The 20,067-nt window shown below is 29.0% G+C and overlaps 2 protein-coding genes and 5 pseudogenes across 7 annotated transcripts, besides 6 other annotated features; 3 read left to right on the top strand and 4 right to left on the bottom strand.

Annotated features, from left to right (window-relative positions):
• The first annotated feature begins 129 nt into the window (after nt 1-129).
• Nucleotides 130-166: a mobile genetic element.
• Nucleotides 130-166: a terminal%2Cinverted (terminal inverted repeat of Banshee-A3 transposon ID:TVAGG3_0186920).
• Nucleotides 167-1,338: 1,172 nt separating this feature from the next.
• Nucleotides 1,339-1,376: a mobile genetic element.
• Nucleotides 1,339-1,376: a terminal%2Cinverted (terminal inverted repeat of Banshee-A3 transposon ID:TVAGG3_0186910).
• Nucleotides 1,377-1,666: 290 nt separating this feature from the next.
• Nucleotides 1,667-2,131: a mobile genetic element.
• A 1,881-nt stretch (nt 2,132-4,012) lies between these two features.
• On the top strand, nt 4,013-4,249 carry TVAGG3_0186890 (N-acetylmuramoyl-l-alanine amidase family; the record flags this gene model as incomplete). Its single annotated transcript, XM_051225816.1, has 1 exon — nt 4,013-4,249. One exon carries the CDS (start codon nt 4,013-4,015, stop codon nt 4,247-4,249), a length of 237 nt encoding a protein of 78 aa, XP_051110802.1.
• Nucleotides 4,250-4,273: 24 nt separating this feature from the next.
• Nucleotides 4,274-4,489, bottom strand: TVAGG3_0186880 (uncharacterized protein; the record flags this gene model as incomplete). Its single annotated transcript, XM_051225815.1, has 1 exon — nt 4,274-4,489. The coding sequence occupies one exon, from the start codon at nt 4,487-4,489 to the stop codon at nt 4,274-4,276; it is 216 nt and encodes a 71-aa protein (XP_051110801.1).
• Nucleotides 4,490-4,712: 223 nt separating this feature from the next.
• Nucleotides 4,713-20,067: part of a mobile genetic element that runs on past the window's edge.
• On the top strand, nt 7,083-7,895 carry TVAGG3_0186870 (annotated as a pseudogene). The gene has a single exon. A coding segment is annotated over exon 1 (813 nt).
• TVAGG3_0186860 lies at nt 10,413-11,576 on the top strand (annotated as a pseudogene). The gene has a single exon. A coding segment is annotated over exon 1 (1,164 nt).
• Nucleotides 12,784-13,639, bottom strand: TVAGG3_0186850 (annotated as a pseudogene). The gene has a single exon. A coding segment is annotated over exon 1 (856 nt).
• Nucleotides 13,911-15,105, bottom strand: TVAGG3_0186840 (annotated as a pseudogene). Its single transcript has one exon. A coding segment is annotated over exon 1 (1,195 nt).
• On the bottom strand, nt 18,441-19,260 carry TVAGG3_0186830 (annotated as a pseudogene). The gene has a single exon. A coding segment is annotated over exon 1 (820 nt).

The following is a 20,067-nucleotide window of genomic DNA, read 5'->3' as shown; positions in this document are numbered from 1 at the left end:
AATAGATTGTATTTTAATTAATTGGAAAATTTTAGCGTCAAACCTCCATAAGTCGACTTGATAATGTTTTTGATAAAAATGAGATTATGATTAAACTAGATTATAAAATATCTTTTTCAGCTTGTAATGTAATAAACAGAAATTCATCAAAAGTGACAGCTCTCAATTTTTTGACATTTGTAAATTCTAAATTGAATGAGAAAAATGAAATAATACTAAACATAATACAATATTCTAGATTTAATTAATTAAAAAAGTTAGTTTTGAGAGTACTTTTCATAGGCATATAGAATGAAATCTTCTGAAAAATAATATCACATAAACTCATATTATTTTCTAATATATAACTATTTTATATAAAAATCAAATTCAATGATCTTAAAAGCGAAGGATAAACCTCAAAATTTACGAATATAATGAGTGGGAATATAATGCTTATCTATCATAAAACCATATGAAATATCAATTTTTGCTTTACGCCTAATTTTTGACGACAATTAGCAAAAAATGTTAAATGTTAACACTCAGTCCATTTGAATATGAAAAATAAAATTGACTTTGATTAAATGTTTTTATTTATCATGCAATTCTTCTTGCGACCAAAGAGTTGAATAAAAGTTCAAAAAATAAGATAGCTTAAAAAATAATATACGGTAGTGTTTACTAATAGATGAATAGTATATAAATTCTATTAAAATGGATTGATCCAAAAAATATATAAAATTTGATCATAAATAAAAATCGTTTTAAATTACTTCTTCATTTAAATTATAACAATTATTTTTGGTTTTATATTTTTTTGGATCAAATCCATTTTAATAGAATTTATATACTATTCATCTATTAGTAAACACTACCGTATATTATTTTTTAAGCTATCTTATTTTTTGAACTTTTATTCAAATCTTTGGTCGCAAGAAGAATTGCATGATAAATAAAAACATTTAATCAAAGTCAATTTTATTTTTCATATTCAAATGGACTGAGTGTTAACATTTAACATTTTTTGCTAATTGTCGTCAAAAATTAGGCGTAAAGCAAAAATTGATATTTCATATGGTTTTATGATAGATAAGCATTATATTCCCACTCATTATATTCGTAAATTTTGAGGTTTATCCTTCGCTTTTAAGATCATTGAATTTGATTTTTATATAAAATAGTTATATATTAGAAAATAATATGAGTTTATGTGATATTATTTTTCAGAAGATTTTGTGTTCTTCTTCAAAATTTTATTTTTTATTAAAAAGAATCTTTACAAAATATACATTTACTTTAATTAATATTTAAAAACGTGCTCTATCAAAAGTTCCAAAAATTCAATATTTTAGCTTTTCTGAAGTGTCACTTTTGATGAATTTCTGTTTACAACAGTAACGACTAGAAATTTTTTTAAAACCGGAAAATCATATAAATATAGTATGTTTCTGAAGTATGATTACATTTAATTGGAACTTTCTTATTCAATTACTTCATAAAAGAATCTAAATTTTGAGAGGAAACTCAATTTATAAAATCTCAATTCGTATTTATTTGAAATTCTGAATTCAATCCATTATTTTTTTAATTCCGAGAAAAACGGTTTATTTGAATATATTTATCAATTGAGAATAGTAAATTATTGAATTTAGACTATAAACTATAACTCATTCGATTTTCTTAAGGGAGGCTTCCGACAAGATAACGCTTTCAATTTTTTATGATGTTTACAAAAAAGTGAGATTCGTTAAACGTTTTTCTCGTTGAATATTGAGTTTTCCGAATTTTAAGCTATTCATAAAGCACCTCTATATTATCCCCTATCTATCGATATGATTATTTTTGAAAAAGCTTGCTATGAATTCGGAAATGATTTTTTCGAAAAAAATCGAAATTTTCTAGACTTTTTCTGAGAAGTTTTTTTAGGCCGTTATATCGAAAAATTATTTTTTTGATGAATGATATAGGTAGAATACTATTCCAAAATTATATTTATTATAATTTTGGTCGATAAAAATAAGCGGATTCAAAACTGGCAAAAAGGGCTTCGGCAATTTGTGGACGATTCCGAACTGCCTCTTTTTTGAATTTTAATAAGAAAAATAGATTCATCACTATGTATAGATATTAAAAAACTTGGTTTTAAATTCATCGTTTTTTGTAGTCACGTAGTAGTATATGTGGAAGGGTTTAGTGACTTTTTTTGTTACATCTATATATAGACGATGCATTAAAATATAAATCATAAAAGTATATGTGGAAGTGTTGTGTACGAAGTATATGTGGAAGGGTTTTGTATCATTTTTTGTTACATCTATATATAGACGATGCATTTATTTATAAATCATTAAAAAATTAACATTAATTTTAAAATAATTTATTTTTTTATCTTTTATAAAAGAAGCTATATATAGATGATGTCAGATATTCCGCGATTAATTAAACATTGTTTAAATCCTGAATGGGTTAAACTTCAATTTAAAAATGAAGATTGTGAATTATTAAATGAATATGAAAGCCAAAATAAGCTAATGAGGTATAAATATAATGATAAAGAATATTTAATTTCATGGAATCAATGGAGTCATAATCAAAGACCTCATAAACGAGAAGAAGAAATTGAAAATAATGAAATGGAAATCATTGATGACATTAAAGAGGATGGAATTCCTAAATTTTGTAGAAAAACCTTTAGAACTAAGTTAGGAGCATATAAACGTAGAGTATTAAATCCTGAATACATAAAACATTTATTTAAAAAGGAAGACTGTGAATTATTAAACGTTAATGAATATGAAAATGCTAAATCAAAATTGAAATATAAATATATTGGAAGTGATGAAAGGTGTAAAGATAAAGATAAAGTTTATTCAGTTTCATATAATAACTGGCACACGTTAGGGATAAGAAAACATTTAGGAGATTATGGTAAAAGTTCTGAATTCTTTAAATCTAGTATGTACGAGAGAGTAAAAGAAATTAGAAATAATTATTTTCATGAATAAAAAATAAACTTTAAAAATTCATGTCTTACATTTTTTGAATAATTTATTTTTTTAATTTATGAAAATGAGTGGATCAAGATTCGTAACCGTCAATCAATTAATGGATGTTCTTTCACCAATTCTTGAAAATGTTAAACAAGTAGATGTTTATTTCGATGATTATGTAGAAAGTTATATTATAAAGGTAAGTTTAATATTAAACCTATTGCTTTTGCATTTGATAATAAATTAATTGAAAATGCAAAAATTTGGGAATTAATTCCAGATATTGAATTATAACAAATATTAATGATAAATGGTTTAAACGAATTCCAACCACAAAAGTTCTTTGTAAATTAATGATCAAAACTGAGGAAAAAGAATTTAACGGGTTTAAATATCATCCAAATAAAGTTTCAGAACTAGAAAATGAAAAACTTCAGAAAAAATTAAACGATAGACTTTCAAATGATCGTATTGAAAAAATAAATAAACTAGCAGAAGTTGCATTTAATAATGAAATATTTGATGAATATAACCTTGAACTCAGTGATGGACTTTAAGTCTTGGGCTTTAAGGACCCGGGCTCAACGAGTCATGATTTATGATATCAATTATTTGATTTATTCTTTCTTCAATAATTTCTATTCTTTTTGTTAAATCATCTATTTTCATTAATGAGGTGATTCTTGATTGAGGAATAGATTTCAAACTAACCACTCTTTTATTTTTGAAATTTTGAATCCATGACCCTCCGGGTCTTGGACTCTGTCCTCAACTTTAAACATTTTATTCAATTTACATGTTGTCAATTCTTCAAATAATTTTTTATTATTAGCATAATAGTCATTAAATTCATCAACAGATGAAAAAATTTTTATTTCAGTAATTGGTTTAACAACGTTTATTTTTTGTTGAACATTTTCACTTTCATTTATTTCTTCCTCCTCTGTTTCATTTATTTTTAAAATCGGTTTCATTTATCATTAAATAAAAATTAGAATATAAGTGATGAAATATATTTTTTAATTAATATTAAATCAGAAATGGCGGCAGGATTCTTTAAAAAATTATGGGATGGAATTAAGAAAGCTGCAGGTTGGGTTTATAAAAAGGTTATTAAACCTGTTGCAAACTTTTTGGCACCAGTAGCGAAAACGGCAGGAACTATCATAGGTGGAGTATTAGGTACTAAAGCAGGTAATCCGGCGATGGGAGCACAAGCAGGTAACGCAATTGGTGGAATTGCTGAAGGAATACTTAATAAAATAGGGGGTAAATAGTGGAAAAATAAATAAATATTATTTTTATCTTAGTATCGGTTGTAGTCTTTGATAAACTTTTTCTCCTTTATTTAAAATTTCTCTTATTGGGGCAGCTTTTGGCGTTATTGATTCAGCAACGTCACTAATTGCTTCTTTATTCTTAAATATCCAATTTGCTCCTTTCTTCATTGTTTCCCAAACTTTATGCGCTCCTCTTTTTACTTTATCCCACAGTTTCTTAAAGAATCCTGCAGCCATAGTTGATTATTTCATTAAAATTAAAAATTCATTTTCATCTTTTAATTTTGATTTTTTATTTAATAATAAATGACGACTAACTATTTGTGCCAAACACTAAACCATTAATGGAAATGTATTTCATTCATTCGAAAAGATAAATGAAATATTCGCAAAGAATGACGGAAGAAGATATTATAGAGAACTTGAAAGTTCATGCTATGACTCTGATGCTCCATATTTTGATGATAAACAAACTCATTTAAGAATTACAAATCCGGCTCATGATGTGAACCAATTAGGTGACACATATATTAAACGCAAAGTTAAAGCAACTCTAGTTTCAAATAAAGCTTTCACATGTGATGCCGCTTTTAAATGCATGCGTTTATTCGTTGGTTACAAATCATCAAATCAAAGCTTTAAACAATTAGAAGTAGAAACCGAAAGAGGTGATGCCGGTTATCTTCAGATGGATTGCGCCCGTGAATCTTTCGCATTTGCAACATATAAACCAAAATCAGAAAGGAAAGTTAAAAAGTTTGTTCATTCGTTATATAATAATGTTCAAAAATATGATAACTCAGTATGTGGTAAATATATTGACCCTTCAGAAGTTTTCAAGAAAGCAAATGAAGAAGTTGATGTCACTTTTGATATGATTATTCCGGTAAATGATTTGTTAGCATTTCAGGCGTTCGATGATTATCCTAAATCATTTGGTGAAATCATTCTTAAATATTATGTTTTCAGGGATACTTTAGTATTTTGTCAGGTTGACCCGTTAAGAGTTGCTGATTTACAAAATTACGTTTATGAAAAGATAACTGATGAAAATTATGAAAAGATTATGAATCATGTTTATAAATATGATCGCAAATTCCAACAAATCGGACTTCCTGCCAAATTAATTACAAGCTTAGCCGCTACATCTGCTGACGCAACAGTTGAAGACGTTATTATTTCATGCACAAAGATGGAAGTTTTAGAGGATAAATGCATTACACCAGGATACGGTTTAATTGAAGAATCAGTTAAAGCAATACCACGTTTATTCAGTAAGGAAGATCCATTCATGATTCCAGCTCAACATATTGACGTTCGTTCACTAAATGGAGGTTGCATCACTCCTGAAGGTATTAGCTCAGATTTCTCATACGCTCTTCATAATGTTACAGATGTTGTGTTAACATTTCCGAAGAATGCAATGCAAAGAACGGTTTTAGAAAATCCAATGCTTCGAGGTCTTCAGGTCACTATAGATTCCAGAAACTTCCCCGATCAAGCGATGACCACAGTGGGCGACATATTCTTTACACGTATGCTTCAAGCTTCTGATTTAGATGGAGTGAATGAATGCACAGAAGAATACGAGGACTCATTAACTAGACCACTGAATGATGATAATGGCACGCCATTAGCTAGAACATGGAAAGACCAAACTTCATTCTTATGCACTATTCCAGTTCAACGTGATGGAGCGGGTATATTCTTTGATGGATTAGAAACTTTCAACTCACAAGTTACAGTACAAGTGAAAGCTTATCCAATCATTCAGGGTGAAAATGACACTTACTGTTCAAAGTGACAAATCCTCCTCAGGTTTGGTTTACTAGGACTACATATTGGACATGGACACCGGATGAAGGTTTGAAATATCATCCAACAGGTACACCACCACAGTATAGAAGTTCATATGATGAAATATTGATGAATAGAAATGTTTAAAATTATAAATTTATTTTTGATTAAATGGATTTAAATTCATCCACCTTATGAAGAATTAGCAGGAGTATATAATACATACGTAGATGATATGATTAATGAAGCATTGAGTGATAATAGAAATGCTCTATCTAAGGAAAAATTAATGAAAATTCCATATTCTGAATGTTACTTAAATTCAATCACTGCAGCAATTGGTAAACAAAATAAAGGTAAAACATTAACGATATTAAAACAAATTATCATTATTGCTAACACTTCACCCTATTCACATGTGTTAATTTATATCAACCGTTCAGGTTCACCTTCAGATGATACATTTGAATCTTTAAAGCATTTAATCAAAATTCCAATTATTTATTTATCACAAGAAGAAGCAGAAGATTATTTAAAAAACTTTTAATGTATAAAGAATTATATAATACAATCAAGAAGCAAGGATTAGAGGATAAAATTATTGATAAACAACGGGATGAATTATTTGAAACACTTTCTATTTCAAATTTTGATAGAGAATTTTTGCATTCACTCATTTTTCTAGATGATGCGTGAAATCAAAACTAATAACAAATGAGAAATCATATTTTAATCAGTTATTAACTCAATGTCGACACATTCAGTGTTCATTCTTCATGGCTGTTCAATACTTTCAAAGCATTAAGCACAAACATTAAATCAAACCTGTCCACCCTTTTCATTTTCAGTGGTTTTAGTCGTCAACAGTTGAACGTTATGCTTTATCAAGTGAATTTACCAATGAGCATTAATGAACTTTACACACAATATCAACAATTAGGTGAACATGGAAAAATAATAGTTGATTTAAATAAAGGATTTAAATTCGAATAACTTTTTATAATTAATTTTTATTTTTTATTTATAATTAAACATGACAGAAATAGCAAATCTTCTACAGGTTCCATTAAAACAAGGACAAACAAAAAGGGTGCATATAATAGAACTATGAAAGTTCCAGACGGAATGAAAGAATTAGTCACATTGTTGCCGGTCTTCAAAAGGATGTTAAACAAATGAGAAACGTTTTAACATTACCAGAAGCTCAAGCATATGCCAAACGTCACGGACCAAATTGGGAAGCACACGAAGCAGACATTACGGGTCCAAATGGAAAACCTGATGGAATAAATGAAGTTTTCGTTACTGATGGTCAAGGAAATATTAAAGTCATAAATGGGTATAAATTAACAATGACGGATTATCCTAAACGTAAAGCATATAATGAACATTATCCTATGCAATTTGATGAAAATGGAAAAGCTGTTAAACAATACATTGGAGAAGGTGAAAATGGTCCAATTAATTCATACCGTCATAATCCATATTCTTACTTCAATGAAGAATTAAATGCTATTGAAGAGGGACCGGATGGATTACCACGATATTCTAACCAGTTTGATGGTCAATATGCAAATTTAAGACCTGAAATTCCAGCTAAGAAATTCTTTAAAGTTGCTTTATTCGATCCAGTTTTCGCAAATGTTAAAGATGAACTTAAACAGCAATTCCAACCAATTATAGTAGCAAGAATTGCATCAGGTGCTTTATCTCAAGCATTCAAAGATTTAATTAAGAAACCATTATATCAGCAACGAGGTTTAACTTATGATTTAGTTAAGGAATCAGATAAAAGAAAATTTGAGAAATCAAATGATTATAAGAATGCAATTAATGAATATATTCGGTCTATTAATTTCGATGAAAATGCTAAAAATCAACTTCATGAACAAATACAGGAAATAATAGATTCAAAAGTTCCAGCAAAATAAAAGTTTAAATATATTTTTTTATTCGAATATAAATGAGAAGACGTTTCACTAGTCAAAAGAACACTAACGCAAAAGCAGAGATTACGGTTGGTTATAATGTAAATGATGATAAATCACGAATTATTCAAAATGTTAAAGTTAATGTTAGTCCTGAATTAACAAGGTCAGCAACTCAACCAAATTTATTAACTCGTGACTTACCGAAGAATGAGGAAGAGCAAAATAAAGAAGATGGAGACCCAATCATTTTATCTGAACCTGGTAAAGAACCTGTTGAAATTCCCACTTATCCAACATACCCAGCACCACTTGATAACCCAGGAATCTACGATTCAGTCGCAATGCGCCATATAAAATAGACATTAATTCTGAATTAATGAAAATTTACCGTGATATCATAACTGATAATTATGATTCAATAATAAATTTAATTGACCAATCCGGTTTAATTATTTTACCTTATGAATCATTAATTCACATTATCGCCATTCTTTGTGATGTTCAAGATTCAGACGTGAAGATTCAATTTTTCATAGATGATGAGGTTTCATGCTGCGGAACAGTTGCAAAAATAAATCCTATAAAGGATATTAGCACAATTAAGATATCAAAGAACGGAACAACAACTGAACTTCATTTAACATATAATGATATTTATAATAAAATAGTTGATGAATATAAAATATCACTTGAAAAATTCTTTGTTAAGGCTATTTAATATTCAAGCATTAACATTATCGAATAATAATCCTTTGAATCATAATCGATAATAATTGACCTTTCACCAGTTTCTATCGTTTGTTTTATTTCTTTTTGTTCCCCACTATCCGGATCGTCATTGTAATTGTTTTTGTTATAGTATCAGCTTTATCTTTAACTTCAATCTTTTTTCCATCAGGATATTTAAACCAAAATTCCAAAAATTCGATATTGTCAATCTGTTCATATTTTAATCTATCAATTACATTTTTAATACCATCTGAAAATCTTATGAAATGGTCATTATATGGGTTTGATTGAACTAAATTTGAATGAAGTGAAATATAACCTGATGATGAATATGACATCGACTCATATTTTCTGAAAACACTAAAATTTATAACATGAATGAATTTCTTATTCGTTGAATTTATGAATTCTTGAGGTAATCTTATTCTAGTTTTATTTATCACTGGAAAATAACGCTTTACCATATTTTTAATCGTAATAAAAAAATGTCAATTATCAATATTATTTCGAATAATAACTGTGAATTAAATTTAACAGTTAGCGGAATTTATAATGTTACTCTCGTTTCTGTGAGTGGTAAATTTAATCCCATTCTTTTAGACCCTTCAGATTATATATCATTTATTAAAGATGACCATGAGCCGCATAGCGGCGGGGTCGTAGACCTAAAAACGTATGATATGTATATAAATAATGTGATAACGAAATGGGATATTAACATGATTTTAAGTTATTTAAATGAATCATTTATCGTATGGTATGAAGAAAATTTTAAATCAAAACCTGATAAACTTTTTGAACTTGATGAAATAAATAACCTTATTAAATTTCCGCTGAAAATTAAATTTTGTACTCCTCGTCTTCGTTCATTGTTGGGGATATTAAATTTTGAAAAAGATGTTGGGGATGTTTTGTATTCTGACACTGGTTCTAATTTCATTTTAATCAAATGTGATAAAGTTAATACCCCAATGAGATTTTCACATCAAACATTAGACCCTAACTCTTACCCATCAATACAAAACATTTTATCCATCAACTTAAACATATTTTCTTTATCATATCCGTTTCAATTATCCGGGAATTCATTTATTCTTCATTCAAAAGATTTATCAAATATTAAATTTAGAATAACTGACCTATTTGATTGTGATTTAGAATTTATGAATGAAATATTATGGCAATTTCAAATAGAAAAAATAGCTGATGAGATAACAGATTAAATATTTATTTTTAAATCGTAATAAATGATTAAACAACAGCAACCACAGCAACACAGACCATTACATACGCCATATATGCATATAATTCAAAGACGGCAGAACAAACGCAAATGTTGAAATATGGAGATTTGGAGATAGTATTGAAAAATGACCATTTTGAATTCGTTTGCAAAGGTGGTGCAGTGATATCAAATATAAAAGAAATTTTATTTATGAATTCAAAAATTAAAGGATAACGGATGATATAACATCAATTCCACCAGAAGAACAAAGATATTACGCATTAAATGCATTTCCTAAAGTTTTGAAGATTGGAAGATTTAATTTAAATGAGGAATTCATAAAAGGTTTCCTAAATGACATAATGAAGAAAGCAGATAAGGAATATGTGGATAGTGAGTTAATGAAGAAAGCAGATAAGGAATATGTGGATAGTGAGTTAATGAAGAAGCAGATAAGGAATATGTGGATAGTGAGTTAATGAAGAAAGCAGATAAGGAATATGTGGATAGTGAGTTAATGAAGAAAGCAGATAAGGAATATGTGGATAGTGAGTTAATGAAGAAAGCAGATAAGGAATATGTTAATGAAAAAGATAATGAAATTATCGAAAGGGTTGAATGGTACCATGAACGGACATCGAAGATTTTAAAAACTAAAGCTGATACAGGATGGGTTTCAGAATGTTTAGACCTTAAAGCAGATAAAACTTATGTTAACGATGAGTTAGAGAAGAAAGCAAATAAAGAATATGTGAATGAAATATACCAAAGTTTGATAGGAACAACTAAAAATATTGAAACTATTGCTGGTGACTTTTCCGTCTATGAAGAAAATAAATATTTTAGATGGGAGTTTGTACACTCCTTAAAAAATGGTATACGGTATAAACTCATTCCGAAAAATAACAATGAAATGTATGTAAGCTATAAAAAGAATGATGGTACACAAGTTAAAGTTCCATTAGACAACAACTGTTACTTAAACTTATATGGAGACGAACAAAAGAAATATTTAAGAGTTTATGAAATGACGGATATGACATTGTCTAACGTAGCTCCAGCACCATATTATTATGACTATGGTGTTGACGCACGTGTAGACCCAAAAAAGCAAACATTATATTTAGAATATTATAGATATAAAAGATATAATGCAATAGAAAAACGAGAATAGTATATTATTATATAGATGACAAAAATAAATATTATAGTCAAGATTTTACCTACCCCGAAAACATAAGATTATATTATAAAAAATATTCTGACACAAACCAGAAGAAACCAGAAATAGTTACACTATATTTTAAGTTCAAAAGAGACAATCCTATATTATCTCATATGTTTGATTTAATGAACCCAGTAGGTTCTATTTATACATCTATGGATGTGAGAGGTCCTCAAGCAATGTTTGGTGTTGGTGCATGGGAACAAATAGTCGACAGGTTTTTGTATTGTGCAAACTCTTCAAAGGAAACAGGGGGAAGTAAAACGATTTCAGGTGAAAATTTACCTGCACACAGTCACTACATAGATTTAAGTACATCTCAAGCGGGTTGGCATAAGCATAGATATTGGGATTGGTCAGGAATGACAAAAGGTAAAGGATATGATGTTAAAGACAACGTTAAGTTTGCCATAAATTGTTACTGGAGTGACACTCAGGGAGAAGGAAACCATACACATCGCGTTTCAGGATATACACAAACAACGGGACAAAGTAAAGATTACATGCCACCATTTATGACTGTATTCGCATGGTATAGAGTTCAATGAACGCTCAATGTTTGTGAAACAAACTTTAGGAGCTCCAAAAGAGCAAATGGCATAATTTAAATTTTTATTTTAGTATCAATGAAGATTCTACCATATGGTGTTATTGGAAGAGATAAAGATGGAAACCCAATATTTGATCCAAAGTTAAAATTAAAGTTACTGACAAGACAACAACTTGAAAAGTTGCTGAAACCAAAACAGAATGAAAAATGAGTGAATGAGAAAATGAGAAAGAAAAAAATTTAAATTATGCAATTTTATTTTTATCATAAATGACCAAATTAATTAAGCCAACTATTTCTAAATTAATGATACCAATGAAATCATTTCGTGGAGTACTTATCCCAGGTTCTTCACAATTAGCCGGGGCAAGTGTTGTGACTCAAGGTGGAACATTAGCGAATCCATTCAAATTATTAACTAAAGATGAACTTAATAAAATGATGATAAAATAACTGATAACAAAATTTTATTTCACTGCTACCATAAAAACAGGTGAAAAAACAGGTGAGATCTCACCTCTTCACCTAAATTATATTTTTGGTCAAAGCTTCCACGAGAGAAAAGATTCCTCATTCGCTAAGGATTCCAAAAATGAAAAAATCATTGATTTCGGCTGAGAAAAAACAGCAAAACCCTTCTTCCACGGGAACAAAGAAATAAAGAAGAAATAAAGAAGAAATAAAGTAAATTTTTTATTATTATTCCCGTGGAAGATAGAGCACTTTTATGACACTTTTTATTCACGACAAACAAGACAAACAAAGAAAATAAGAAAATACGGCGCCGTCGCGGTTCGAACCACAGACCTTGACCCCTCCATAACACCACCTTTGACCACTGTGCTACGTAGCCTGTCGACATAAGATTTTATAAATTGCATATTTGACGTAAATTTATTTCCCAGTTATTCAAAAATAATTAATTATTGAATAACCGAAGGTGCTACCATGTTACCATGTGCTACCAGGTCATTTAACTTCTATGAAAAAATGTGACAACATGACATTTTGACAACAGTCATGAAAGGATTAATGCAAAAATAAATTCAAATCATACTTTATAAAGCTAGACCTTCAGGTCTCGCCGCTTAGCGGCTCATTTACAGGTATTTCATCGTCAGTAAATGAATCCTCATTATCGTTTGGTTCAACCTGTTTATATAATCCTTTCATTTCTTCTTTCAAAACATAACACCATGTTTGTTTACCATCTATTCTTCTATGTTTCCTATCACATTTATCCTTAATGCTCATTTGAAAGTTTTTGTCTTTCATGTCTGATGGTTTGCAGAATAGAGCATTTTTACACGTCATACCTGCACATAATTCATCATAATGTGTATTTATCCATACATCTAAAGGATTTGTTGATAATTCTATTAAATCTTGTTTGGCTTCAGTCATCGGTATGATTCGTACATTAAATGATGAAAGGTCATATTGCATAAAATATGTTAAAAGGTTATCATAAAATTCCTTTGTGCATGAATCCATTAAATTCTTGAAGTAATCAAATTGACCCTTAATTTACCATTAACCTTAAAACTACGTATCTTCTGTCTCCAACTTCAATTTTGACAGGGTAGACGTTGTTAGTTACGAAAATGAAGTTTGCAACGTTCTGTGCTGTTCTTCTGGGTTGATTCTTTTCATTAATTCTAATCTCATTATCCGTAATAATTGATTTCAAAGCGTTGAAGTTTGCGAGTCTATCTTCACCTACATTCTTGAGTTCATTAAGTACAAGAAACATTTTATTTTCAACAACTGAGTTGAAATTACCCGTTAGCTCACTTATTTCAGTAATGTTTTTACATGAATAACCAGCGAGAAGTTCAGAAATAATGTCTGTGAATCTGTTTTTACCTGTTCCCTGAAGTCCTTTCAAAATAATTGCTGTTTCATTCTTGATTCCAGGATGTTGAATCATTGATGCAATCCAGCCGAGAAGGTATTTATACACTTCATCGTTATTATCACAAATGGCTTCTTTAATGAAATTCATAAACATCTCAATTTTTGAGTAATCAGGCTTTTCAAGAATGTTGTATTTATAACCATGAAACGTTGAGAAAACATCGGGGGAATCAGATTTAAAGCAAACACCCTTAACGGTTAATGAGGATAATTGATTTAGTAGTACATCCCATGCTGTTATTGTTTTACCTTCTTCTTTAAATAATTTAATCATTTTGAGTGACTCTTTCATGTTTGATTGAAGAACAAATGATATTTGATTCATTTTGTCGTGTATGTTGTAATCTTTCTGAATGAAATATTTATTTCCACAATCTACAAAACGGATTACACGTGATAAATCCTCAATTACTTCAGAACTGTTTTTATACTGATGATTTTCAGCCTTGCGTCTAATATCTGTTATCAAAAACGAGTCGTCAAGTTTGATATCAAATGTTATTTTTGGCTTACGTAATAAAGGCAAAACATATTCATCATAATATTCCTTTTGATAAAGTTTTAGAATCTTCACCAAAACAAATGGAGAAGTCATTAAATGTGCATATCTACTACGTGCTTTTTCAAAATTACTTTTTGCATTTTCTGTTAAGCTGCAAAAGTTATAAACGTTATCGTATGCTTCATTAATTAAATGATTAGGTAACGAATTAATAGCTTGAAACAGTGTGAATAATGTAACTTCTTTTCTAAATTCATGTTTCCACCGTCATTATGTACTTCAAAATCACAGATGCCATCAACTATGCTCTGGGCAAGTTTATCGTCAATGTTTACATCTTTGTTTTCATTCATGATAGTCTTTATTTCTTCGTTCTTCTGTTCAACTCTTACCTTAATATTCAAATCATTTAATATATCATTCACTGTTCTGGTTAATGTTGAATCATAACTTCCACGAATGAATGAGTATGTTTTGATTGGTTCTGTTGCATTCTTGCGAACTCTTGAATCAGCCATAACTACTAAAGAACGCTTTGAATCATCCATTGAAGTCATTATATCAATATCATAATCATTGCAGGAATAACATTTAATCATTCTGTTCGAGGTTGAATAGAAGAAATTAGTGTTGCAATAAATGTGAAGACCTCCTGAAGCGGTTTTAACGATAACATCTTTATCCGAAAGTTTTGATAAAATGTCTTTTCTAACTGTTTCTTTAAGTTCATCATTGTATGATTTATTGATATCAACATCTATAATCGTTAAATTTGAAATTTTATTTACTAATAAAGCCATACCAGTTTTCCTTCCTCTTCCTCCATCGTGTTTGAGGTAGTTATGTAAATCAATCTTGTTTTCACCAATTCTTTCGTTGAGGGTTTTAGTTTCTGCCACAACTAATTCCTCAGCTAATGAATCAATGATATTTTCATCAGAAACGATATAGTTGTTGCTGTTGTTTGTTGCTGTCATTTATATAGGAATAAAAAATAAAAACAATTTTAAAACTAACTTTATTTTTGGACTGCATCATATTTTCCTATGTTGTTGTCAAAATGTCATGTTGTCACATTTTTTCATAGAAGTTAAATGACCTGGTAGCACATGGTAACATGGTAGCACCTTCGGTTATTCAAAAATAATTCATAACTACCTTCCTCCTATGTTGTTGTCAAAATGTCAAGACCTTCAGGTCTCGTCACACAGTGACTGTTGTCACAAACTTTAGAACGGCATAATTTAAATTTTTATTTTTATCATAAATGAATACCCCACAAGCTCAAAATTTACCACGAATCATAACAAGGGAGGAAATGATAAAAATGATGCAAGAACATGTTAAAAATAACAAACCACTAAAATTGAGAAAATGTGGTTATGCAGTAATGATGGAAAGAGAGATGTTGTCAAAGAGGAATAAAAATTAAATTTGGATAGAGTTTAAAAATTCATCTTTATTAAATTCATCTCTTCCAATCAATTTATTTATTCTATTAAATTCTTTTATTTTTGCTTCACTCAGTTTAAGGATTGAACGATAAGTTTCTAATTTTTCGATTATTTCTTTATCGTTTTCAACCCCACCGCATTGCGACTTCTTTTTGTAATAGCATATTTTTGATTTAATTCTGTTTAGTTTCTTTTTATATTCATTGTCTGGACTCTTGACTGCTTTGTTGTCACTCATTTTCTTACGAAATAAAAAAATTAAATATTATTTAAATATAATGGAGTAATAAAATAAATCGGAATTTCTATTAATTTATTGTCAACTTCAACTAATGCATTGCCGTTAATATATCTAACAAATTCAGCTATTGTGTCAAATCTTCGTCTTCTTTTTGTCATTGATTTATCAGTTTTTCCATAATCGAGATGAATCAAAACTTTATCCCCTTGTTTAAAATTCATGAGCCCTGAATTAATTTGTTCACGTTTAACATCATTCAACCTTTCCATTTGCTTTCTAATATATTCCCATTCTTTTGAAATATCATTTTTTCATTTCCACTGGTTTCATGTTTATAGTTCTATGCCATGTATTATTGTAATAATATACTAACTGCTGTATGATGGAGTCATGATTTCCATCCCAGTATATCTGACCGTTAACCCCTAACGCATCTCTAAGAGTTCTCATTACCGCATCAACTATTTTATTATGAAACGTATATGGAGAGGATGAAAAGTAAAAATTAATTTGTGGGAAATAATGAGTCATAGCTGCCTGAAATCCTTTATCACCATCACCCCTTATATTATCTACTCTTTCATGATCTAGTAAGTATTGAATAGCTCTTCTTGTTTCCTGTTCTGTTTTCCCTTTCACCGGAATGCAATATAAATATCTGGTGTTAATGTTAATGGCAAATAAATAAGTAACGTTTCCTTTTGAATATTCTAAATGATCGATTTCGTATGAATATGGATATGGTGCAAATGAAGGGCGACTAAATTTTTCCTTTAACGGTTGAATTTTCGGGTCAATTGGTTTATTTAATATCTTGAAATCCTTTTTAAAAATCTTTTTGTTTCTTTAATGTTTGAAATGGATATAATAAAGTGAATGATGAAGGATTAACTGAAGGAGGAGGTGGTTTTGGTGTTGCAAGTGGTTTAATTTTATCTGCTTTGATTTTGGATGATGAAGTTTTGGAATTCATTCCTTCCTTCATTAATTCTGGATGTATTCTATTCATTTGTTTTAAATATGCTGTATATAAAGGTTTAATATACTTTCCCGCTTCGAGTTTATGTTGAAGGATGAATTCCAAAAGTTGATCTTCATTTAAAAGTCGGGCTGAATATGGTTTAACTAATGAATCATAAATTAAAGCTTGTGCATCATTTATGGTCTGAAGGACCTGGGCGTTTTGCACCTTTTGTTTTTTGCTCCTTTTGCTTTTGCGGCTCAGGATTATATAATTATATAATTCATCAATATCTTCTTCTGTTAATACTTTATTTTTAAAATCTTTCAATTGTTTAAGTTGTGATTTAGTTTTTCCCTTTGAATATTCATTATTTTTAATTTTGTCTTTAATTTAGAAATTATTTTATCATGATATTTTCAAAATTTCATTTTTATAATACGAATAATAATAATCCATATCATCACCCGTTATATTTTTATTATATTTTTGGAGATATGCTTTTAACATAATAATCAAGAAAATTTTGATTAAATACTAAATCATCAATTAAATTTTTAAATCTGTGTTATCCATTTATATAAAAATAAAATAAATGTTTTAAGGGTGCCCACCTCTTTGAATCATAGTACAAAACCATTATTAACGGTTCCTTTTGTCTCTTCTGTGGCATTTTATTAAATAAATGGCATACAACATCCATTTTCACAACATACAGCCTTAGTGTGTGCTCCTGTTAATGCAGTCTTACCAATTGTTAAGCGAGTCATTGACCCGTTTTTAAGTTGTAAATTAATATTCTGACCATCAAATATCACTTTATCATTTATTATATCCAAATAATTTTTAGGTGTTAATTGTTTATTTTGTCGTAAACTAACACCTTTCATTTTTTGTGCAATCTTTTTAAAATCACTTCCATCAATTGAACCGTTGAATGAAGTATAACACTTAGGACATAAAGCAACCATGTTATCACCTTGTTTCTCAATTGCTAAACCCAATAACTTCTTCTCATGTGCTTTTTCTTCAGCTTTATTCTTTAATTTAGGTTTAAATTTCTCATAAAACAAAAGAAATCAAAAGGTGCGAATTTGTAAATGTTTTTATCATAAAATTTTTATCGGTAACAATTGCTTGAAATGCTTGAGTGTTAGGAAGATTTGGTCGCCAGCGATTGCCCAATAAGATGAATCAGTATCACCTTCAATGAAATGAAAACGATTAACATCCATGCATTTATACATAAAATCATAAATGAAAACCAAATACCAGTATTTAGCATTATCTAAAGTGAAGAATGCCTCTTGTAAACATGTATCACATCTATAAAATCTATCTTTAAGCATCACTTGATACGTATCTTCACCTATTTCTCTTATGTTTTTAAACTTATTTGACATACATGCAACGCGTGCCTTCTGTGCATTCATTATTTTAGTCTTTGCGTAATTTTGTGTATTCATTGCATCGTAACCATATGATCCATTAAGTGAAATCTTGCAAAATAAACTTTTTCCTTTATTTCCTTCTAATTCAGCCTTTTGTCTTTCGTTCATAAATTCGTTCGCAAATTCATTAAAACAAGTGTTTTTCGTAAATGTTAAAATTGATTGAATATCATCAATGATAAAATGAAATCTGTCTATTAGATACCAAAGATAATAAGAAGAAAATGGTTGATATTGGTTGTGTGTTGATGCTAACTGAGTTAATTTTCTCTGTTTCTGGTCAACTGGTAGATTGTTTGATTTCATGTAATTATACATAAAACTGCCAATTGTTTTTTCATCTGTGATAATATCTAAGTTTCTTATTATCGGTAAAAAGTTTATGTAATCATTAATGTATTTTTCATCAATGTGACCCTTTACTTCAGCCACGAATAAAGTATTTTTCTTCTAATTATTCCCAGTGCTTTTGCTTTCTTTGTTGCTGTATCACAAATGATAACACCATTCAATCTTCCCGGCATATACATTTTATGGTCAGTATATTGAATGAAATCATGAGGATTAGATGAAAATGATGAAGGATATAATGAATTAAAGTCAACACCAACGAAATGAGTCATAATGTTGGTGTCCTCATTTGATACAGTTTTAGTTTCTGGATTATATGAAAGTTTATTAATGTGCGTGATTCCTTTAAGATTAACACGATGTTGAACATTTGATAGACCACCAGTAATTCCATTACGGAGAATGTGATAAGCTTCAACTGAATCTAAAGTCATTGGTAAATTATTTTTTAATGCATAATTTCTTAAATTGATTCTTAAACGTTGAACATCTTCATCTTTATTTGATTTTACGACATTGCAATAACAACACATTAACTGACAATTTTCTTTGGTATGTGGTTTTTCATTATCGATTCTATCCAATGTTGGTTTATTTGCATATGTAAACGCTTTACCACACATTTTGCATTTAGATGAAAGGATTAAATCGTGATAGTATTGAAAATCATCCATTGAAACATTTTTAGTATCCTTTCTGCTTTTTCATCTTGTTTCTTATATGATTCAATTTTATATTTCCAATACTTTTTCGTTAATTCAAAACTTGATTCCACATTTTCTTCTTCTGGATATTTTCGTTAGGATTAAAGTCTTTATATGCTAACGCGTAACGAATCATTGATGCATTCGATGATAAAGAAAGATTATGAAGCATGTCAATTTTATAAACAAATGTTTCTTCAATAATTTTATCGATTGGGTCAATCATAATTTCAACATCTTTATTGCAATAATGAATAAAATATTCTAATCTATTCTTAAAATTTTTAGCATCATTGAGATATATTTGATAATCTATCGGATATTGTTTCTTGAGTTAATGCTGAATAAAATGAATCTTGAGTGAATGGTTCCTTTTATATAATTCTTCTTCGTAATTTTCCCATGTGATGAATTGATAAGGGAAAAAGGATTTAACACGTGATTTATTGTTTCCGAAATCTTGAGTGAATTGGTCTAATGTCCACCCGCTATATAATTTCTGATGTCAATAAATCTTAATTCATATGGACAGTTTGTTTTCTTTACAATGATTTGCTTAAATTGAGAAGATGAACCCAGCATTGATTTTATTTTCCATTTTGCAGTGTTTAAATCACGAAGAATTAAATTTAAATCAAACTTTCCCGAATTAAAACCTATGATATTCACTTTATTGAATTCCTCATCTAGAAGTTCTTTAAATGCTTCCTTTGTTTTTCATTTAATGTATGGACAAAGTCCCCGCCGTTTGGTCCGTTTGCGGCTTCATTAATTCTT

This window comes from Trichomonas vaginalis, chromosome IV (genome assembly GCF_026262505.1).
Source record: "Trichomonas vaginalis G3 chromosome IV, whole genome shotgun sequence".
Classification (NCBI taxonomy): domain Eukaryota; phylum Parabasalia; order Trichomonadida; family Trichomonadidae; genus Trichomonas; species Trichomonas vaginalis.
This window is presented reverse-complemented; position numbering and strand designations above follow the sequence as displayed.